This window comes from Schistocerca nitens, chromosome 1, assembly GCF_023898315.1.
Source record: "Schistocerca nitens isolate TAMUIC-IGC-003100 chromosome 1, iqSchNite1.1, whole genome shotgun sequence".
In the NCBI taxonomy this organism is placed as follows: domain Eukaryota; kingdom Metazoa; phylum Arthropoda; class Insecta; order Orthoptera; family Acrididae; genus Schistocerca; species Schistocerca nitens.
The window spans coordinates 189,519,412-189,543,379 of NC_064614.1; the positions used below are offsets into that span (position 1 = coordinate 189,519,412).

At 43.2% G+C, this 23,968-nt stretch overlaps 1 protein-coding gene across 1 annotated transcript; it reads right to left on the reverse strand.

Annotated features, from left to right (window-relative positions):
• Nucleotides 1-5: 5 nt before the first annotated feature.
• On the reverse strand, nucleotides 6-23,013 carry LOC126236328 (spidroin-1-like). Its single transcript, XM_049945585.1, has 4 exons — nucleotides 22,968-23,013; nucleotides 19,180-19,589; nucleotides 18,808-19,134; nucleotides 6-176 (listed from the first exon to the last, which is right to left on the reverse strand). The coding sequence occupies exons 1-4, from the start codon at nucleotides 23,011-23,013 to the stop codon at nucleotides 6-8; spliced, it is 954 nt and encodes a 317-aa protein (XP_049801542.1).
• Between the last annotated feature and the right edge of the window lie 955 nt (nucleotides 23,014-23,968).

The following is a 23,968-nucleotide window of genomic DNA, read 5'->3' on the forward strand; positions in this document are numbered from 1 at the left end:
TTGGGCTAGCTGACTCCATCACCTAGGCACAGGTCCAGGCACTGGATGCCATGCTGGGTGGTGGATACTGCAGTGTGGGTGGCGCCACCTCCAGTCTGGCTCAGGCACAGATACAGGCTGCCATCGTGAGACTCGACTGGTGGTGGCTGGCGTCCTGTTCCTTCACTGGCTCCTAACTGTGGGAGGCAAAATACGTGAAATAAAAGAGAGTGCACTGCTACATCTGTCTTCCTTATTTCACTGACTCCTATATGTCTCAGCACCTGACACTGTTAAGTGAACAGAAACAATTTAACTGCCATTTTATATGCAAGATTTATACTCCTCTCTCTGCATTGAACAGGTAGGTGATTACCTAGTGCCATCTAAGTCACATACATTTAATTTATGGTGAGCTTCTTCTTCTTCTGTCACTGTAGAGGTGTGGTGTTCAAGGAATGCTGTAAGGTACAGGAACTAGGCAACATTTGCATATTGAGGTAATGCCTGCTACTCTACTATTTAAAGTAACACACTGTTGGTGGAATTTGACTTATGTTCTTAAAAGTTAATATTCTTGGCTGCATTGTTCACATGCATGGATCAGAATCTTTCTCACAGCCATATCACTTAAGTCTAGCAACTCATTCCTCAAGAGTGAATGATATTTGGTCTGTCATGATAGCCACTCATTTCAGCTTCAGACATCTCAGCTTGCAATCAGTATACCTAGCACAACACACTTTTCACAATTAATCATCAGTTCACAGTGCAATGCGTATTCACAAAGTCGACACACCATGAATGTAACGCACTCCACCCCTAATACACTGACAGAACAAGAACATCTAAACACCAAAAAATAATTAATGTAGAGTAATGAAATTTCGAGGATATGTTTTCCTAGGTAACATACTTAAATGAGTAACATTGCAAGTTGACAGTTTAATGTAAGTGGGAGATAATCCATTGTAAATACAAAATGTTGGTACTTTAATAACAGGTGTCACCGCCAGAATGTTGAATGCAAGCTTGCAAAAGTGAGTCATTTTGTTGTGTAGGTATCGGATGTCAGTTTGTGGGATGGAGTTCCATGTCCGTTTCGCTTTCTCAGTCAATACAGAAACAGTTAATCCTGTTTATAGATGATGCTGGTGTTCCATTCCGAAGATGTCGATATGTGCTCGACTGGAGACAGACCTGGTGATTGAGCAGGTCAAGCCAACATGTCGATACTCTGTAAAGCATGTCAGGTTACAACAGTCACGTGTGGGCAAGCGTTATCCTGTTCAAAAACACCCTCTGGAATGATGTTCAAGAAAGGCAGCACATCAGGTTGAAACACCAGTCTGACGTACAACTTTGCAATAAGGATGCATGGGATAACTACGAGAGTGCTCAAGCTGTTATAGGAAATCGTACTCCAGATCATAGCTCCAGGAGTAGGTACAATGTTTCTAGCATGCAGACAAGTTGGTTTCAGGCCCTTAGCTGGCCTCCTAACCAAGAAACAGCCACCACTGTCATCGAGGCTGTACCAGCTTTCATCACAAAACGCAAGAGACCTTCATCATGCCTCCCAATGGGCTCTCGATTGACAACGCTGAAGTCACAAATAGAGATGGTTTGGCGTCAGATGGTTCAAATGTCTCTGAGCACTATGGGACTTAACATCTGAGGTCATCAGTCCCCTAGAACTTAGAACTACTTAAACCTAACTAACCTAAGGACATCACACACATCCATGCCCGAGGTAGGATTCGAACCTGCGACCGTAGCTGTCGCGCTGTTCCAGACTGAAGCGCCACACCGGCCGGCGTTTGGCGTCAGAGGAATGCTCGCTATAGGGCGTATGGCTCGTGGCATCGTTGAAGTAACCGATTTGTAACGGGTTGTTATGTCATTGTATTTCCAGCTGTTGCTGAAATTTTTGCTGCGGATGCAGTACGATGCATGAGTGCCATACGCTGAACGCGATTGTCTTCCCTCTCGCTAGTGCCTTGTGGCCATTTGGAGTCCAGTCTTCTTGTCAAAGTACATTCCCGTGACCACCGCTGCCAGCATCATGTCCAGTGGCTAAAATCCTGCCAAATTTTTCTGCAGTATCGCAGAATGAACGTCCAACTCCTCGTAGCCCTATTACATGATCTCGTTCAAACTCAGTGGGATGATAATGGCATCTTTGTAGCCATAAAGCCATTCTTGAATAATGTGAACTCACCACGTCCAATCTCAAAGTTAACTAACACTCACGACCGTTACAGCGTGTATTTAAAGCAAACTTGGTTTGCATCGTCACAGTGGCGCAACTAGCGCCACTATTATGTGACTGGCGCGAAATCTGAATAGACATCATCTTTAGAAGTAGAAACACGGCTGAAAACTTTCGTTTATGTTGCACAACTCCTTCTTGGTGTTGTGATTTTTATTCGTCAGTGTATTTAATGTGTAATTTCTAGTGCTGAACAGTTCGACAGGTTATGAATAAAGACAGTTAAAGAAAAGAACCAATCATTCTTCAGTTATAAACATACTGACAGAAATGGAAAGTGTTACACCAAGAACACCTTGTTCAGAGGAAGTGCATGCGCAACTTATCTGACTTCGAAATAGCTCGAATATGGCGAAATCATACCAAGAGATCACAGATGCAGTTGTCTGAATTGCAACGAGTGTTCAGCAAGTCGTGAAGTGATGAGTTCAAGACAACAGTGTGGTAAGAACAGTAAGTATGGATCTTGAATGAAAAAGGCAGAATCCTGGGGAGACAATGGAATCAAACAATTTTATCACAACAAAGAAAATTAATCTATGTATCAGTGTGCCTGGAATTTATAAAGTTCCTTGTGTATGCGATCGCATTTACTTTGGTGAGTCTAGACGTCCTGCATCAGAATAATGCACAGCGAACCAACGCCACCTTGAAGAACGCGACACTGACATGTCTGATGTTGCCGAACACAGTCTCATAAACAAACATATGATTACGTATCATGAAATGAAAATTTTGTCCCTCACATCTACTTGACACCAAAGGAAGCGTTGAGATCAGAATGTGCAAGAATAACTTTCACCAGGCCAGCAGCTGTATCCTGAGTCGTGTATCGCAAACGAGCAGTTGATGCTGAAAGACTACAAAGAAATAAGCTGGGTTACTCATAGTATAACGGGATCAGCTTCACTACGAATTCCATTGTTTCACCTGGCAATATTAGGGTCTTCAGGTCCTCTGTTATCTAACCCGACTTCTTCAGAGAGTATATACTAAATTTGTATAGTACCTGAGCAATATATACTTATATTGATTCTATTATCGTTGATAATAATAATTATAATAATAAATGTAACAATGTCAATATGTATAGTAATGACTATATGAAATTTTAAGAATGAATGTGGTAAAGCTTTAAAGCTATAAAGATGGTAAAAATATAAAGGTAAAAACTCGTAAAAGTGCAAAGCTATTAAGTGATAAAAGTGTAATGCTTTGAAGATGCTCACAGTGTAAAGGTACAAAGTTGGTAATGACGGAAAAATATACAGATGCTAAAGGTGTAAATGTATAAAAGTGCTAAAGGTAAAAACTATGAAGGTGGTAAAAGTGTAACGGTATGAAAATGATTAAACTGCAAAGCTGTAAATGTATAAATGTGGTGAACATGTAATGTTACAAATGTACAAAGCGAGTAGAGCAATTTCCTCATTACTTTTCTGTAGAAAGCGAATAGCGACACATAACATAAATGCATACGAACAGGACAGAATATAGCAATGTGGAGAGCAAGAAACTGTTGGGTAAAATCAGGAGACTAGTTGAGAAGAAGAAAACAGAAACAGAAGGGGATGAAAAAATGTAAATACTTTCTAATGTAACAGAGATACTGGTTCTTTCTTGAACAAAAAGCATGAGTTGTTATATGTCGATGACGAAACATAAAGCTTTAATTTCCTCTTGAATTCAGGTTACAGGGTACTTTGTTCCACATTTGTATGACTGAAATGGAGAAGGAAATATAAAAAGACTTAGTATTATACAATGGTCCAGCCAAGTTACTGGCCATATCCGATCTGGTATTGCAAGTTATGGTACGAAGAAAGGTATTCGATACGTGAGGAGAGGTATTGGAGGTGCAAGTGACTAACAAACCGATGAAGTGTGTGAAAAGCTCGCCTCCTGTCTGGCCCTGTCCTTTTCACTGTTTGTACCATGTAGAACCAAATACTGCGCATAAATCTTAAATAAAGATTCATCGCTCGCTCGAGTCTTCTGGAGTTTCAGTTCTTTTTGCTACGTAGAATCAAATGTTGCGCACAAATCTTATGTAAGCATTTATCTCTAGCTCTAGTCATCTGTAGTTTTCACTGTTTGTGCTCTGTTGAACCGAAAGTTGCACATAAATCTAACTTAAACATTCAGCATTAGCTCAACCATCTGGAGTTTTGACTGTTCGCACTGTGTTGTAGTAGAGAAGTAAAGTATGATAATAAAGATATGGCAAGCAGGAAAGAATAGAGTAATTTTTGTTTAAGCTGGATATAATTCTCTTAGTTATAGACTGCATGTAGGCAGGAAAGAGATTTAGCGCATGTAGTCTAGTAGTTCGTCAGTTAGACTTGCGAGTCTGAGTACAATGTGCACCGTCCGCCCACTAAGGATAAATCCCTGGCAGTACCTGGAATCGAACATGGGATCCCCCATGGCAGTCACCCGTGCTAACCACTCAGCTATTCAGATGGTAACCGAGATAGTTTTTTCTTCCTAATTTAGATGCTCATCCAACAGTATGCCAAGGACAGTTGCTGGTTTTCGAAACGGTAATTGAGTGCCATTAAGTTATTGGAGGGACTGTTTCACGACATTTCCGACGATAAAGGATTGTCTGAGACTTCTTATGGTTTAGTTTCACAGCCGGGTTTTGTATTCGATGTGATACACAACAAAGATCGTCATTCCTTTCTAATACTGCAGTAACGATGTTCTTTGGTACAAGTGGATGTCATCGGCACATACGTGATAGTTACAAGTGAGATGAAATATTACTGACGTACAACAAGAAAAGTAATGGACCTGAAAGCGGTGGTACTGCACCAGAACAAGGTTATTCAAATTTGTTCAAACAAGCAGAAAACTTCACAAATGTAAACTATACCAGATAAGAACATCTCATATCCGTAACATTCATTAACGTGAATTTTCCAAAGAATACTGGAGGCGGAATTTACTAAACAATAGCTCAAAACAGCAATTTAACGGCATCACTATTAAGTAACCTTCCAACAAAATTTATCATTACATTTCAAATGTTGACAGAATTTAAATAAAATGACCATTACAGTAGCAACCGCCACCACGACTCACTATCAGAACTTCAGAAAACCACCCGTTAGTAGGATCTGATTAACGGTGTAATGAATGCAACTGCACAACAGTTGTATTGTTACCACTTAAAGTAAGAAACTATTGACAAAATTAAATAAAATGATTCAATCCAAAGAGTTAGACAGCAACGGACCATCATAATTCCTGTTGTAACAAAAAAGGGCATCTGGCAGCAGATCTTAATAGAATAGTCGATGGCACGAACTAAGTATCAACGACCTATCAAATCTATTGTCACAACGTACTGAAAGCAACTGCTCCTCTTTTCTGCAACACACAAAATACAGATGAGCCATCAAGATTTTTACAATCTACAAATACAACAGACCACCTTGAGATTAAGGGACTACTTCTCCTCGCTAGGTACAATAAGGCACAATAAATAAAGTTTAAGTACGCCATCATAAAAATTACGTAAATTGCAAATGGCTTTGTCTTTTGAACTGAGCCCACACAGCCCGACTTCAACTAGGATCCTCACTAATACTGCAATGCTAATAACAAACTAGTGGCAGGAATTCAGTCAGTAGCCGACCTAATAGTTCAGTGACGCTACTGTGCTACTGACAAGTTTCTGTGTGACCAGATCGTCGACCACTGAGATGGCCACATCATGTAACAAAATAAGAGTAATAAAAAAATTATTTACCGTCATTTCAACCATAATTAAGCAAGCTTTCGTCATGCAGCAGTCATTCAGGGACCAACAGACCATAATCCACAGGCTGCTCCTATGATCAGAGATCGGAACTGAGTGACAGATAGCGAAACCGCCACCACAGCTGACGTTGCGTTCCTTCAGATTCAGAACCTCAGGAAGGTCCAACTGTCACACCAGAACAGTTTTCCCATCAGGCGATATTCACTGGCCAAACACCAACTGCCACATCGGAACGGCACAGATCAGTGTCTGAAGCGTAGATGCTGCCAAATCCTGCTACCAGCCCCGAAGACACTGCCCTTACTCGCAGCTCACTGTTTGTTCGTAACTGACTGATGTCACTCACAGCGTGGCTGCTCTTAAATCGTACATCGCAACATGCGACCTTCCCTGTAGTGGTGGAGCCATTCGCTCCACTGCTACGACCAGCGCTGCTGACAACCTGAGGCATGAATCAATAGAGTGCGAAAAGAAAAGGTATCCCATACGGCACAAATATTCTCCTTCCCCCCCCCCCCCCACCCACATTAAGCTTGAACAGGTGGGAGTGGAGTGGGTGAACGGCCTGACTGTTCCCCAGCATCCTGGTTGCACATACCAACTTCGACTCGTGTGGACCTTAATAAGTTTTCAGAAGAAGGATCCTGACTAGGGAGAGGGCTTTGACCAGTTTACAAGATCCCACAGATCTAGGTAGCATTTTCGAGGTGACCTTCTGGGCCCATTTACTTTGTACTCAGAAATTCTTTAAGTGCATCATGCTACCCACCCTAGCAAGACAGCCCGCCTCCCCTGATTATAGTAAGAGGGCTTCGTTGTATGTGCAAACTGAATGTTTTAGTTAACCCCTAATTATTTTATTGTCTCAGGATCACTATCCTCTGACAGTAAATCATTGATCCCCCATAAGTTGGAGAGGGGAATTCATTATGAATGTGAACACAAGCTAGTAGGAATTGTCTTGTGGGCCTCATGAATGCAATTCATAATTCGACCACCTAGTCGATTTATCCCACTTGGTCTGCGACTGTGAATGAGAGATGATAAGAGCGGACTTTAAATTTTGGTTCACCCACTCCTCGAAAGAGAAGTCAGAGTAGTAGGGAGTTGTGCTTATGTTGGATATCCCACGATATTCTACTAATGTAACAGAACCTTTTGAATCCTTTCAGGGAAACGCCAACGCTTCATCGCTCATTAATACTCTTGAAGGGCCAAACACAACAAATACCTGAGTTATATGTTCAATTGCGGTTCCAGGAGCCCCCAACTTGCTCACCAACAGCAACATAAACCTAGACAAGCTATCGACTACTACAAATAAATAGTGTTTCCCATGCCTAGAGGGTGGTAAGGGACCAACAGAATCGCCAAAAATTCAGTCCATCACATCTTCGTCCCAGGTTAAGCTAGTTCTCCTCTAAATGTGCTAGGATTGTGTTTATGTTTATTACAGTCTTGGCACTAATTCACTAACTTCTGGCGTTCCCACTCAGAGTTGACCATGTTAGGTGTTGCTTTATTTTCATAATAGTATTATATATACGTAAAAGACCGCCACACTACCATGACCAAGGAAAATGTTGGAACACAGTCGGTACTAATTCCTTGGGGAGACATAACATGTCTTTCTCATTGCACTAAGTTCAAAAGTAAAGTGTACCTTTTTTTAAGAGAGTATCCCAGAACTTCTCTATCTTGTCAGAGCTGCTGCTCAACCTGGTGTAACTGTAGTCTTCAACCTGCTGCTGCCCTACATCTCCAAACAAGGCCGAAATCTCTCCTGATGTCGTTACGATGCTAACATGTCCCTGGATACATTCGTTGGGTTCCCTGGACTCGTCCTCCTCAGAAAACATTCTACTTTGGGCAACAGTTGCTTGATTGTCAGTACCCTTTATGTGATTTCCTGAAAACGGAATGCCAAAATCCTAACCGCCCATCTGAATAAACCTCCTAAACCTCCAGTTTTACAGGGGCAAGCCAGAATCCAAGGCAATGTTTAATTGCCTCTCTTCAGATAGAACTCATGCTCAAGGTAGAATTTAAAATATTACAAACCGAACAACACCGCCAGTGCCTCAAATCCCTATAAAGAATACTTCTTCTCTGCAGGACGCAAAGATCTAGATGCGTAAGCTATGGGTCGTCTTTCCCTTTCACTTTGCTGCAGGAGAATTGCGGCAGTTCCTGAAATGGAAGCATCAACTTGTAGAATGAACTCCATCTTAAAATCATGTATCGCTAACACTGGAGCGCTGGCTAGCGCCACTTTAAGACTATCAAAAGATGCTTGCTGATATTCACCCCATTTAAAACCTCTCTCTTTCATCTCAGTTGATTGCGAGAAGCTGCTAGCCATGTGTAGTTCTGGATGAATTTTGGAAATAAATTGGTCAAGTAGATAAATCTTGAAATTTCTTCCTTATTTTTTGGATCCTAAAACTGTTCGATGACATTAGCGTGCTCTTGGCCTGTCATTACATCATTGGCTGAAGCTACATGACCTTGGTAGGTGATCTTCGTTACTGGGCTAACCTTTGACAGTTTAACAGTTAACCATGCCTCACATAGGCGACATACCACCAGCTCTACATGGCCCAGGTGGTCTTCAAACGTTTTCCTGTACATAACAACATCATCTAAACAGTTGTATATACTTCTGAACCTTGAACCCCACAACAGAATCTAAAGGTCGGGATAAGAATGTGGCCCCCATGCCCAATCCAAAAGGGATTCTAATGTACTGAAATAAATTCCCGTCCTTGCAAAAAGCAGTCAAGGGCTTGGACTCTTCCGCAAGTGGTACTTGATGCTACGCTTGGTTCAGATCAAGAACTGAGAAATACTGAGTCTCCAAAAAACAGGAGAAACAGTCGTGCAGACCTGGAAGTGGGACTGAGTTTGAGATCACCTTCTGATTCAACTGCTGGTAGTCTACTAATTGACGATTTTGGAACGAAAAATATCGGAGACATACAAGGCAACAATGAGGGATGGATTATGCCACTGGCCAGTTGCTGATCTATTATCTTTATAAGTTCCTTCATCTTCGTGGCTGACAGTCAGTATGGTAACCTAACTGTCAATTGAATATTATATTCCATTTGATTCATGACACCAAGCTTGTCTGTCAAAATCTCAGGATAGTGTTCCAAAAAGTCTAATAAGTCCCTAGCCTATTTCAGGTTCAAGAGAAACAACTGAAAAAGGAGGCCCTTTCGGTTGTCATTTTTTGGTTAAATCCCAAACAGCAATCTGCGCACTTCTGGCATCAGCTTTTACTTCCTTTCTCTCGGGATATCGTACAATCACGCATCAAATGTCCCTCTTTATTGCATCGAAAACATGCTCCTCCCATGGTTGTATATCCTGGTAGATGTTACCTGTATGGAGCTTTCCTACCCACTATCCAAGCGTTAACACTAATTAAATTACTCTTCCTGTCACAGAAACAAAATCTCTCGATATTTGCCCTTAATACACATAAGTCAGAAAACCTTTACTGTTTATATGCAAAGAGCACCTGGGACCGATCCTCAGAAGGTATCCACTCTACAATAATGTCCACAATTTCCGCCTCAGGCGTCTTAAGATGTAAACTACTGAAGCCATTTTAATGTCGCCGAGGTTTCAAGCCAAGCTTTCCCCTTGCCAGTAGAAACGGTAAACATAATGATTAACAAGTTTATTACACGATCGACTGGATAAGTTACTTTCTAATAGCCTAAGCACAGCATGCTAAACGACATTTTTCAGAGTGGGTGTCAGCAGTCACTTTACTTAGTTTGCTCCGAGGAAAGGGATACGTGACCTCGTTATCTGTAACTTGCAACACCACAGACTGATTCTGCAATCAGACTGTTAACCGTAATAAATCAACAATTTGCTTATTAGTGTCCATAGTTAACCTAGAAATCCAACAAATTACACTTAGAAGAATATTGGTCAGTTGATTAAAAAAATTCCAAGTAACCCATCCTCCTCTCCTACAGCAGTTGCTTTTAAATCACCATTTTCCATGGGAACAAAACCCTCTTCCTAACTTCATTAATCTGCCGGTTCAACGCACTTCCTTCGAGTAGCAAAATAATTACTTTGCCCCCTACTGCTTCAATTACTTATTTCTGCTTATGATCAGAGTGAAGGCACCTCAGTGTGAAGTCAGGAAAGCTGTTGGGAAACCTGTGGATCGTCAACGATACTGGTGAAACATCATTAGAGTTCAGTCATTTATTCCCAATGTTTACAAGATGTCATTCTTGATGTGTCTTTTGGGCAGTGTAGGTCCTCTGCTTCTGTGGTTGACTGTGTGACCTCTCTCCCCTTTTGGGCAGCAGTGCTGTGGTTCAGAACGTCTCCCATACCCCCACCCTCTGCACGTGGTGCAATGCTATGAGTAGTACCAAGCTCCTGGGCTATACCCATCACACTTCGTCCTTCTTCCAGTTCCCCGATGATTCTTCCCGCTCTGAAGTCATCGAAATGCCGTCTCCGGGCCATGTTGTGACGATGAACACCACCACGGTGCACTGTATCTACTTGATTATTGGTACAAAAGTCTCTTCTCGTTCCTTCAGCTAGCTCGTGTTCCGTGGCTACACCCATTTGGAGCTGTAGTCATGCTGATCTCACGCCATGTGGCGTCCAACATTCTGTGCACTACCGGGAGACCTTTAACAGCATGTTCTCGCACTTTCATTTACTTCCACCGAGTAGCTGACATGTCTTTTAACGTTATCTACGTTCCCCCTAGGTTTTGAGGAGCAGTGTAATATCGACAACGTTTTTAATCTAGCCTTACGCACTCCATCACTACCTACAGCCTCAGAAATGATTCTCGTGACTGCTTCCCGTACTGTATGTGTAGAAACATATTTAAACAAAAACGCGGTTGTCAAGGAGGTGTTGTCTTGCGGCTGATGGTTGTCACAACTTGAGAAATGACTGCTGTTGAGAAAAAGTTGTTTAATTCGTCTACAGAGGCTTGACAAACAGTACCAGATTTCGGCCTTCCTATTCCAAAGCTGCGCAGGTTTTTCCACAGTGCTGCAAGATTCGGAATGCCTGATTTTGGTGTTGCGTACGTTTTGCTTTTCTTTCTTTCGCAGCTTCCTACGTTCTTCGTATAGTTCAAATGTAGGGTTTTGTCTGAATCTTCTGTGTGCCGAATCAAGTTTATTCACTATCTGACGCAGTTGCATGGTCAGCCACGGAGCAGGAGCTTTCTTTACTTTGACAGAACTTTTAGGGGCATGTTACTCACAAAATGCAGTAATCAGCGACTGAATATTCCAGGAGTTTACCGTCTAGCGTCACCTCATTATTTATATCCCGCCATGTAATATCTGAACAGTTCTTTCGTATGGCATCATGGTTGACTTGTTTCAAGTAACTGTAGGATATTGGGTGAAATTTTTCTTTGGTGTCTTCAATGAGTGCATTAAAAATATCTGATCAAGAACGGAAAGTCCTCGGATAGAAATCTTAATGGCGCGAGTTACGTCTTTCCTATTTGTTGCTGTTGTATCTATAAGCACGTGGCTGTGTCGCGTCTGGTGGTTTGGGTTCAGAGGTATAATACGCAAACCGTTAGGGTGGAACAGTCTTTTTAGATCCTCTGCAGAGCGAAATTTTAATTTCAGGTCCATACTTGTGTCTTCCAAATAATTACGTGCGTGTTCTTTGGCACTAGCGAAGATCCTTGTCATGAAGTGTAGTTTACAAGTGCAGTGGGACGTGGAAAATATTTTGTACAACATGGGACGAAATGTTCAGATTGCGTCAGCCTTGGTGTGAGAATGATTATTTAGAAAAGTTATAATTAGCCTGGACTACTCAAATAAATTATAGGTTCAAATGGTTCAAATGGCTCTGAGCACTATGGGACTTAACATCTGAGGTCATCAGTCCCCTAGAACTTAGAACTACTTAAACCTAACTAACCTAAGGACATCACACACATCCATGCCCGAGGCAGGATTCGAACCTGCGAGCGTAGCGATCGCGCGGTTCGAGACTGAAGTGTCTAGAACCGCTCGGCCACAACAGCCGGCTTTAATAAGAGAAATCAAGCATTTTGTACAAACAAACATAGGTAGAAGGAAGGTAACTGCGAAGGAACATAGGGTACTGGAAAAATATTTCAACTGGTCAACACAAGAAGGAAGTAAAAAATATTGAGAGAAAGACAGGAATACAACAACACAAATCGCTTAGCAATGAAATGAATAGGACGTTCAGGACACCGAAGGAAAAATGGCTGCAGGAACGATGTGAAAAAAAAACGAAAAAGAAATGACCGGCGGAAGGACTGGCCCAGCATAAAAGAAAGTCAAAACAACATTCGATGAAATTAAAAGCAATGTTGGTAACATTAAGAGTGCAGGGGGAATGCCTTTTTTGGATATGTGGAAAGAGCTGATTGAAGACCTCATGTGGAGGAGGACTTGCCTGACGTGATAGACAAAGGTACTGGAGTCCATATGGAAGACATAATAGATACGGTATTAGAGTCAGAATTTAAAAGAGTTCTGGAATACTTGAGATCAAAAAAGGCAGAAGTGACAGATGATATTCCATCGGAATTTTTACATTCATTGGCGGAACTGACAGGCAAACAACTGTTCAAGTGGATGTGTAGAATCTATGAGACTGGCGACGTAACATCAGAGTTTCGAAAAATATAATCTACACAATTTCGAAGTCAGCAAGGGCAGATAAGTGCGAGAACTATCGCACAGTCAGCTTAACAGCTCTTGCATCCAAGCTGGTGACGAGAATAGTATAAAGAAGAATGGAAAAGAAAATTGAGGATCTGTTAGATGACGATCAGTTTGGTTTTAGGAAAGGTAAGGGCATCAGAAAGGCAGTTCTGACGTTGCTCTTGATTATGGAAGCAAGACTGAAGAAAAATCAAGGCATGATCATAGACTTCCTGACCTATAAAAAGCGTTCAACAGTATAAAATGGTACAATATGTTCGATTATGAGAGAAATATGGGTAATCTGTACGTAATATACACTCCTGGAAATTGAAATAAGAACACCGTGAATTCATTGTCCCAGGAAGGGGAAACTTTATTGACACATTCCTGGGGTCAGATACATCACATGATCACACTGACAGAACCACAGGCATATAGACACAGGCAACAGAGCATGCACAATGTCGGCACTAGTACAGTGTATATCCACCTTTCGCAGCAATGCAGGCTGCTATTCTCCCATGGAGACGATCGTAGAGATGTTGGATGTAGTCCTGTGGAACGGCTTGCCATGCCATTTCCACCTGGCGCCTCAGTTGGACCAGCGTTCGTGCTGGACGTGCAGACCGCGTGAGACGACGCTTCATCCAGTCCCAAACATGCTCAATGGGGGACAGATCCGGAGATCTTGCTGGCCAGGGTAGTTGACTTACACCTTCTAGAGCACGTTGGGTGGCACGGGATACATGCGGACGTGCATTGTCCTGTTGGAACAGCATGTTCCCTTGCCGGTCTAGGAATGGTAGAACGATGGGTTCGATGACGGTTTGGATGTACCGTGCACTATTCAGTGTCCCCTCGACGATCACCAGTGGTGTACGGCCAGTGTAGGAGATCGCTCCCCACACCATGAAGCCGGGTGTTGGCCCTGTGTGCCTCGGTCGTATGCAGTCCTGATTGTGGCGCTCACCTGCACGGCGCCAAACACGCATACGACCATCATTGGCACCAAGGCAGAAGCGTCTCTCATCGCTGAAGACGACACGTCTCCATTCGTCCCTCCATTCACGCCTGTCGCGACACCACTGGAGGCGGGCTGCACGATGTTGGGGCGTGAGCGGAAGACGGCCTAACGGTGTGCGGGACCGTAGCCCAGCTTCATGGAGACGGTTGCGAATGGTCCTCGCCGATACCCCAGGAGCAACAGTGTCCCTAATTTGCTGGGAAGTGGCGGTGCGGTCCCCTACGGCACTGCGTAGGATCCTACGGTCTTGGCGTGCATCCGTGCGTCGCTGCGATCCGGTCCCAGGTCGACGGGCACGTGCACCTTCCGCCGACCACTGGCGACAACATCGATGTACTGTGGAGACCTCACGCCCCACGTGTTGAGCAATTCGGCGGTACGTCCACCCGGCCTCCCGCATGCGCACTATACGCCCTCGCTCAAAGTCCGTCAACTGCACATACGGTTCACGTCCACGCTGTCGCGGTATGCTACCAGTGTTAAAGACTGCGATGGAGCTCCGTATGCCACGGCAAACTGGCTGACACTGACGGCGGCGGTGCACAAATGCTGCGCAGCTAGCGCCATCCGACGGCCAACACCGCGGTTCCTGGTGTGTCCGCTGTGCCGTACGTGTGATCATTGCTTGTACAGCCCTCTCGCAGTGTCCGGAGCAAGTATGGTGGGTCTGACACACCGGTGTCAATGTGTTCTTTTTTCCATTTCCAGGAGTGTACAACATGTATGTAATATACAATATGTATAATAAAAAAGAGTGAAGAGTAAGACTGGAAGACCAAGAGCGAAGTCCTCGGATTAAAAATCGGTGCAAGAGAACGATTCAGTCTATGGTTTGATCTATAAATCGAAGAAGCAATGACGGAAATAAAAGATAGATTGGCGAGTGCAATTAAAATTCGCAGTGAAAGGAAATCGATTATAAGATTCGCTGATGACATTGCTATCCTTATTAGAAGTGAGGAACAATTACAATATCTTTCGAATGGAATGAACAGCCTGATGAGTGGATAATGTGGAATGAGAGTAAACTGGAAAAGACAAAACTAATGAGAAGTGGCAGATATGAGAATAGCTAGAAACTTAACATCAAAATCGGTGTTCACGAAGTAAACCTGCTAGCTTGGAAGCTAAATAACCTATTATGGGTGAATTAAGGACGACATAGAAAGCAGAGTAGCACAGGCAAAAGAACATTTCTGGTCAAGAGAAATTTACTGGTATCAAACATAAGCCTTAATTTGACGAAGAAACTTCCTAGAATGAATATTTGGAGGACAGCATTGTAAGGTGGCAGAATAAATGAAGGTCAGATCCGCACCTTATTACATGAGAGCTTTATGCGTCGCAACGAGAAGGTGAATATGACACCTAACGTGATTCGGTGGTTATGAGCAAATTTGCCTATCAGTATGTAATGCAAAGAGGGATGACAGTCAATCGACAGTAATTAGCACACCATTCCTATTTAATGCATGTCTTTGAGCATAAGATAGAACAAGCAGTGCGAGTCGTTTGAGTTTGAAAGCCAGAGGGACAAGGGCAGAAGTGAGGGCCTGCCATAGGTGTTACCACAGAAACCATTTAAAGGGATGACAGTCGGAAAGTCAACGACCCGACCAGGTCACTCAGGCAGGAGAAACGCATGTAGTGGCACATCTGCAGAGGGACAGAGAAAAAGCTTTAGAAAGCTGCATTTCGGAATTCCAGACGGATACGAACAAAACCAGTGACCCATTTTGATCAGGTGTCCAGCGAGTGCAAAGTCAGTGTACTTCAGACGTCTAGAATGGGCACAAAACGTCCGATTGGCGGAAACGCACTAGGAAGGAGAAAAATACAGAAGCTTTAATAGAACGGACATCGCAATTGGTAGAGAGAGTTTCCACAAAATAAGAGGAAGACTCCTATTGGTCGAAAAAGGCCGTGACGTGAAGAACGAATGAACCCAGGTGCGGAGGCAGTTTGGCCATGAGTAAGACGAGAGAGAAATTTTCAGGGACTCTTCTCTGAACTGGCGTCAAGTGCAGAATGGAGCGCTTACCGCCCTGTGCGATGCAGAGAAGAAATTTGTGTAAACACTGCGTTCACAGCGGCTGAAATCCAGCTAGAAATTAGCTGTAGCAACCTTTAGCTCCAACTGTGGAGAAACGAACCAGCCAATTAGTTAATTGTTCTTACACCTACTCCAACCATGCGCGTGTATACCGCCACATACTAAGGCTAGGGCTGAGTACATGTTTTCTCGCATAACGAGAAACACAGGGGAAAGTTTCTGCTAGAAAATTCAGCAAAGGTGTAATTATTTTTATAGGAATTTCAGCGGAAGAGAGCAGCCTAGCAGACGACAGCTCGTCGCAGATTAAGGTAAATACCGCGTGCAGAGCTGTACACTTTGTTGGTTCACCAGCTTGGGTCCACTGTAAATTCGAGCGGCCTTGGGTAATCTTTTGCTCTATTTGTCACATAACTAACCATCCACCATAGACTTGATTGTCATCCTAAATAGTACTGCACTTTGAACCAGAATCAGACGATTTTTGTAGTACTGAACATCATAACGTATGTGTAGGAACAATTTTGTAAAGACACTTCTAATTAAACTTTCATATTTTTGTGTTTAGGATTAATATTCTGTCTGAGAGTTAATATTTAATATTTTTGTGTACAGGGTTATTTCACTTTTTGATGTTGGTGAGATGCGTTATCCTGACAACTGTTATTATGTTGTAAAATTGAAAACTGTAATTTTGTGCTAAAATTGCGACATTAAACATGTTATTTCAACTTACACAGTTGTTCTCAATCATAGAATAAGTAACCACGTTACAGCATTGTATGGTAGTGAATCATGGTCACTGGGAAAACCGGGACAGCAGAGAAACGATGTGGGATGTGGGGCTGTAGATAATTTGGGCAATCAGGTGGATAGACAAGGTAAGAAATGAGGAGGTTCTCCGCAGAATCGACGAAGGTAGGAACATTTGGAAAACATTGACAAAAAGAAGGGACAGGACGATAGGACACATATTAAGACGACAAAGAATAACTTCAATGCTACTAAAGGGAGCTTAGAAGGTACTTGAGAATATCTGGTTAAATATCAAGCTTTTCCCAGGAGATATCATGGAAAATTCGTGCCAAGCGCAAGCAGCCATCGATAAGAATTTATAGTGCTCTTTGAAAGTTCAGGTGAAACCATTATCTTCATTTAATTTAAGTAGTAATTGTCCTCTGTTGATTGGCTGACATTTCATGTCTGTAGGAGCAACAGCGCATTTCCAAAGAATGTTTGTTTGGTAAATTTTGCTCGACTCGACGTCCCTTACAATGTATTATCGTGAAATACCCCTGGGCTATCGTATGTGATCATAGCGAAATAGTGATGGCTCTTTACTGACGTTTTATGTGTTCCGGCGTAATGACAAACGCCGGCACGAAGATGAAGAGCGCAAGAGCAGAGAAGGCTGCGAAGCGACGTCAGCCAAAAGCCCGCTGACAAGGACCGCATCACGAAAGGAGTGGCTTCTACCAGAAGAGAATATAAGCGCCTCTCCTACCGGCCTCGGGAGGACAGTAGAAGACGGACACTAGCAGACCCAGACTAAAAACCATATTGCATACAGCGAAAGACATTTATTGTTTGCATGTCGCCAATCGCTTGCGATACGTTCTTGTAAACCAAAGTTAATTATTGTCAATCTTCTTTATTGTAATAAAAACTATTAATGTGATTTGCTTGAATTGTTGTATAGCTATCCTAGAAGGTACTCTGTTAGAGACGAGTGGGGAGGACCCAACAGTACGGCAACGTTTCAGACCCTTCAGTACCCCATTCCTGGTTAATGTTTCGTAAAATCTGTTCCGTAAATAACAGTCCACAACTGGTAAACGTAGGTGACACAAAACGAGATGCTCGAGTAAGAAAATGATTTGTCCATTTATGACAACTGAAATAAATTGCAAAATTTACAACATTCAAAAACCTTACTATATAAAAGTAAACAGTAGGACTAAAAGAAATGATAAAGGTAAAGGATCTGCTATCAGCTTTGTAATTCACTGTAGTGACCGGAGGATGAGCAGTGACGAGTCCCTTGGCCTGGCCGCGTTAAACCCAAGGAAAGACCCCTCTTTGACAGCAGGCTGAGTGAACCTGGGGCGATTCTGTAGCAACTGAAAGGAATACAGATTCACACCTGTGTCTGGGGTGAACCCAGGAGCTCCAGGACAGGAGTTTAGTGTTTTATCCACCAGCTTATCATTGCCTCTAAAAGAAGTAATATAAATTAAAATTAAATATTGGTATGTTAAAAGATATGAACGAATTACATGTAGTGAAATGAAATCAATGAAGGTGTCAGTAGTAGCCATTCATATATTCTGAATCTGCGTTGTAAGAAACCTGTAATGGCAACTGAATATTTGTACCAGAGCAGATGTAAGCCCACATATCCTGCTCTTTCCAAATAGTGGCCTTAACCAATATGTTAGCCGGCCAGGGTGGCCGAGCGGTGTTGGGCACTAAAGTCTGGAACCGCACGACCGCTACAGTCGCAGGTTCGAATCCTGCCTCGGGCATGGATGTGTGTGATGTCCTTAGGTTAGTTAGGTTTAAGTAGTTCTAAGTTCTATGGGACTGGTGACCTCAGAAGTTAAGTCCCATAGTGCTCAGAGCCATTTGAACCATCAATATGTTACATTATAAAAATTCAAGAACATTGTCATTTGAAAGCCTGCATACCAGACAATACATTAAACATCTGTCTACTACCAGCAATTAATAAATATGTCCATAACAGAGCGTTGGTTCGTTCTTATTATATTATTATACCAGCACTACTGTTCAGTGAAAAGATCTATATAAGAAAAATATTGCAGGATATATCTGGACCGACAGGATATGTTGAAGGAGGAGTTCCAGGTGCTATGACGTATAATACGCAGTAAAATAAGGAAGACATATATAGCAGCATGTACTTGTTTATTTTGTTACTTTGCCCTCCATTAGTGTTCAGTGAAGCAACAGTAAGGAAAGCCACTAGAATTCAAGCCCAACAGCAGCAGCCTGTGCCTGTGCCTGTGCCTGGCTGAGGGCAGCGCCACCCTCACTGTCGTCACCACTGCCCAGCCCGACGGCCTGTGCTTGCGACTGTGACTGGCTCAGGGCAACACCGTCCCCGTCGCTGCCCAGTCCGATGGCCTGTGCTTGTGACTGCGCCTGGCTGAGGGCGGCACCATCCCCATCACTGCCCAGTCCAACGGCCTGTGCCTGTGACTGTGCTTGGGCGAGGGAGTCGGTCAGCTCCGAGCCGTATTCGGCTCGTCGTTTCCAGATGCCGTGGTAGCCACCGCCCAGCCCGGCAGCCTGGGCCTGTGCTTGTGCCTGGCTGAGGGCTGCACCACCACCGTGCAGTGCGGCAGCCTGTGCCTGGGCCTGAGCCTGGGCGAGGGAGTCAGTCACCCCCAAGCCGTAAAGGGCGTGCCGCTTCCAGATGCCGTGGTAACCACTGCCCAGCCCGGCAGCCTGCGCCTGCGCTTGTGCCTGGCTCAGGGCCGCTCCACCTCCACCGTAGTATCCACCCCCCAGCCCGGCGGCCTGTGCCTGGGCCTGAGCCTGGGCTAGGGAGTCAGTCAGCCCCAAACCGTAGAGGGCGTGGCGCTTCCAGATGCCGTGGTAGCCGCCGCCCAGCCCCGCAGCCTGCGCCTGAGCCTGTGCCTGTGCAGCACTCAGCCCTGCTCCTCCACCCAGCAGCCCACCGCCGAGTCCCAACCCCACTGCCTGCGCCTGAGCTTGAGCTTGAGCCAGGCTCGTGTCTAGTCCTCGGTTGATGCCGAATCCTGTAAACACAGATGTACAGCTTACACATTTTGTTTGTTTTCATCATCCCATCAATCATTTTACCTACGAAAATCGTGTTTACGAAACGTTGTAAAAGATTCATCCAATTGTTGAACCACAGTCACTAGGAATGTTGTAACTAAGTATCTTTTCCCTCAGTCTTATTGGGCTTTCACACACATCCAGGTTAAACTTGCATGTTAGAAATAGCAGCTGCTTTGGCGACCCCTCTTTTAATACCTGCCGCACGGGATTAGCCGAGTGGTCTAAGGCGCTGCAGTCATGGACTGTGCGGATGGTCCCGGCGGAGGTTCGAGTACTCCCTCGGGCATGGGAGTGTGTGTATGTCCTTAGGATAGTTTAGGTTAAGTAGTGTGTAAGCTTAGGGACTGATGACCTTAGCAGTTAAGTCCCATAAGATTTCACACACATTTGAACATTATTTTAATACGTTATTAATGCTGTTCAGTTGTGTGGAGCCAAAAGTTCCTTCTTACAATTTTAATCATTTGCTCTACAGAGTACACATTTTGTTAATAACTTCTGGAAATTGCACTCTTTATAAGAACAATAAATGTGTAACCGCTTTAACACAACTAAAGATAACCGTAAACCTAAATCCATCATTAGGAAATAGTCCAAAAAATTGACTCTGTGCTGCATTTCTTTATTTGGTTCTGTAGATCATTTGTGGCAAAATAAGACTACTGCCCAGATCAGAGCTACAGTTTACTACTGCAGCACCCAACTTGTGCTATTCTGATCTAACCACTAGAGCTTTCACAAGCCACCTTAAGACGTGAACTCACTGCTGTGTCGCCCACGTCCTATGACACTACTCTTCAGAGAGAAATCGAACTGTGTGGTTAAACTCTGTGACTCTAATGTCTTTGTAGGACTAATTCTCCAACTGTGTGGTGTGTTTTCCCCAGCTTAAGGAATTATAGGACATTAGTGTGCAAGAGAACGGGTCAATATACCGTTCACTTGGCCATCACATCGACCTCTCAAAAGCGGAGTCACTAATTCTCCTTCAGGAAACTTCTCTTTTGTCCGTTAAAACGGCGACTGCTACCCATCTCAGGAAAAATAAATCATCCTTGAGACCAAGGAATTTAGCACACAGTTCCGTACAATCTGTTATTACTCTCTGTTAATAAAGATGTTGGATGCGGTTGTGTCAGAAATACAGAGACTTCGTTTTCCCTTATAATATATAGGACAAACAACCATATTGGTAAGTGACTCAAAATCTCCAGCGCCAATATTGGGTGTAAAGAAAATCGTGAAACAAATATCAGCAACGCGGGAGGCTATAAATAACTGTACCTTACCCTCAAGGGAAGCAGCTTAGGCTTACATGGTTCCATTTTAACAAATCTCCCAGAAGAGTATGTTAGAAGAAGAGCGTAAAAGCTTTACAACCACTTGTTAAGCGAGCAGTGATCACCTAAATAAAAACCACGTACACGTAGGTGAGCATATACACAAGTACATAAATAATCTGGTGGACAGGGTGAGCAGAAATCTGCACATGTCTGCTGATGATGCTGTGATTTATGGGAAGATGTCGTCGTTGAGTGACTGTAGGAGGATATAAGATGACTTAGACAAAATTTCTAGTTGGTGTGATGAATGGCAGCTAACTCTAAATGTAGAAAAATGCAAGGTAATGTAGATGAGTAGGAAAAACAAACCTGTAATATTGGTATGCAGTACTGGTAGTGTGTTGCTTGACACTGTCAATATCTAGGAGTAACGTTGAAAAGAAATATGAAATGGAATGAGGATGTAAGGACTGTAGTAGGGAAGGTGAATGGTCGACTTCGGTGGGAAGTGTAGGTTATCTGTAAAGGAGACCGCATATAGCATATTGATGAGTACCGTTGGAGTATTTCGGATCTGCACCAGGTCAGATTAAAGACAGACATCAGAATAATTAAGAGGCAGGCTGCAAGACTTAGTTCTGATAGGTTCGAACAGCATGCAAGTATTACGAAGCTGCGTTGGGAACTAATATGGGAATAACTGGAGGAAAGACGACGTTCGTATCGGGGAACACTGTTGAGAAAATTGAGAGAGCCTGCATTTGAGGCTGACTGCAGAACGATTCTACTGCCCCAGCGTACATCTCGCGTAAGGACGCTGAAGAATAAGATTAGAGAGATTAGTCCTGGTACGGAGGCATATAGACAGTCGTTTCCCTCGCTCTATTTGCGAGTGGAACAGAAAAGGAAATGGCTAGTGGTGGTACTGGATACTCCGTCCCACGTACCATAGGTACGGTGGCTTGCGGAAGTAGATGAACACAGATCACTGGTTTCAAAGTAAAATTTGGTAGCCTGTGCACCGGTAAGGAGTTACATTTGGAAATATGAGGAGGTATTTTGATGTGCACAACGTTGTCATTACAGATAGGGAGCAAAGAATTTTTATACAGAGAACTCGGCTGCAATAATCCTGACGACATGAAAATTGCACATTATTAAGTACAACACTGTTTACGCACTATGGCTGGCAACTGGCATGAAATATTTTATTCAGGCTGAATTTAGTTTTCATCTCGACCTCAGATGGAAAACCGTATAGCGTACAGTATAAATATATAAAATCTAAGAAAATATTCTCCCCTAATAATATGATAGCAATTTTATCGAATCTTTTAAACAACGCACTACTCAGTTTGAGTACGTCGTGATTTTATAGTTTCGTAATCTCTGTATTACTCAGCGATTCGTGGAAATTAAAAGAATATACACATTTAATATGAATATCGAAAAGTGAAATCCAAGAACGAGTATTAGAAAAACTTAAATTTGGTATTTCAATGTGCTCCAGTTGTCCCCCTGTTCCGAGAATAAGGGTGTGATTGTTGTCTTTGTTGCACCTTATTTCAATGGCGTATACACGATCTAAACAGATGAGAAATAGATCCTACAATTTTGCGACAATAGATTGTAAGCCAGTAAATAAAGCAAGTGCATTTGCGGATACTGCTGTCTTTGAAACTAGTAATGAAGTAATGGACACCCACATAGTCTGTCATTTCCTTTCTCTAGTTTATGATTGTACTTTCTTGCAGCAGACCCTCCCCTGTTTCGATTTCACTCTGATGCATTATCACATATTAAAAACTGAATAACAACGTTGAAGTGTATAACTCTACTGAAGGATGTGTAATTATTCTTTTACAGCCCGAAGGTACTGACAACTACGTTATAAAGACACGAAACTTAACACCTTCTAGTGCATTAGCACGTTATTCAGGTCGCAGAGACCTAAAATTTCCATGACAGACACGCATTTGCTTCAGCCGCTACAGGAAAGCAGAATGAGAAGACACAGTGACCATCTGGAAGGCAGCAGAGGCAGCTTACCTTGCACAGCGACGGCGGTGGCCAACACGACTAAGATGGATCTCATGGCTGTGGGCTGTGGGCTGTGGGTTGTGGATTCGGTGGCCGAAACGGACGCTGCTGGTCCTTATATTGGGAGCTCATGAGGAAGTCGGCGACCTTACGAGGAAAGTCGGTGCGCTCTCCTGCACAATCATTACTTGGATGGAGACAGGTGGGGGTGGCGCCACCGAACGTTTTCCCGTTCCTCGTGGACACTCATTAAATGTCGTCATACCGTATCATGAGAATATGCAAGAAACAAAATATTTCAATGTTAATTTCTCACAAGCGTTATCAGTGCAAGGTGGTGGTAAACAACGCTACCTGCTGGCTTGTACACTCATCGGCATATCCTTCTATTTGCTTCTGAAGACAACATTTGTAGACTATAGTAGTTGTGTATTTGCACATAAGAGACGACGAAAAGCGTTGCAGCACCAATCAGTTTAAAGCAAAAACAAAACTGACTAAGTTATAAGTACACAAGCTCCTGTATCGTGACTGTGCTTGTTTGGTAGTCCACATTGAATTATAGTAACAATAGCAGCAGTTTTACTCATACGTGGATTGCTTTTACAAAGATATTAGACAATCGTGATATCCCATTTTAAGAATAAAAATCACAAGTCATTTACGCGCCGATCCTAAGCTACAATGGCCGGCCGGGGTGGCCGAGCGGTTCTAGGCGCTATACTCTGGAACCGCGCGACCGCTACGGTCGCAGGTTCGAATCCTGCCTCGGGCATGGATGTGTGTGATGTCCTTAGGTTAGTTAGGTTTAAGTAGTTCAAAGTTCTAGGGGACTGATGACCTCAGAAGTTAAGTCCCATAGTGCTCTGAGCCATTTGAACTACAATGAAAAAATTTCGGAAGTTGTTCAGTGATATTTTCTGAATAGCTTGATACAAGGGACACGTGGCCCTCGGTGGCGCGTTACTGAATAATTGTACTTCTTTCCCCCCATTTGTCTTTGTGTCGAT

Excerpts from the sequence above, each read along its gene's own strand:
- LOC126236328 (XM_049945585.1), bottom strand. The coding sequence starts at position 23,013 with ATGAGATCCATCTTAGTCGTGTTGGCCACCGCCGTCGCTGTGCAAG. Across the intron at positions 19,590-22,967 it reads CACCGCCGTCGCTGTGCAAG|GATTCGGCATCAACCGAGGA; the intron begins GTAAGCTGCCTC and ends CTGTGTTTACAG. Across the intron at positions 177-18,807 it reads CACAGGCACAGGCTGCTGCT|TTAGGAGCCAGTGAAGGAAC; the intron begins GTTGGGCTTGAA and ends TGCCTCCCACAG.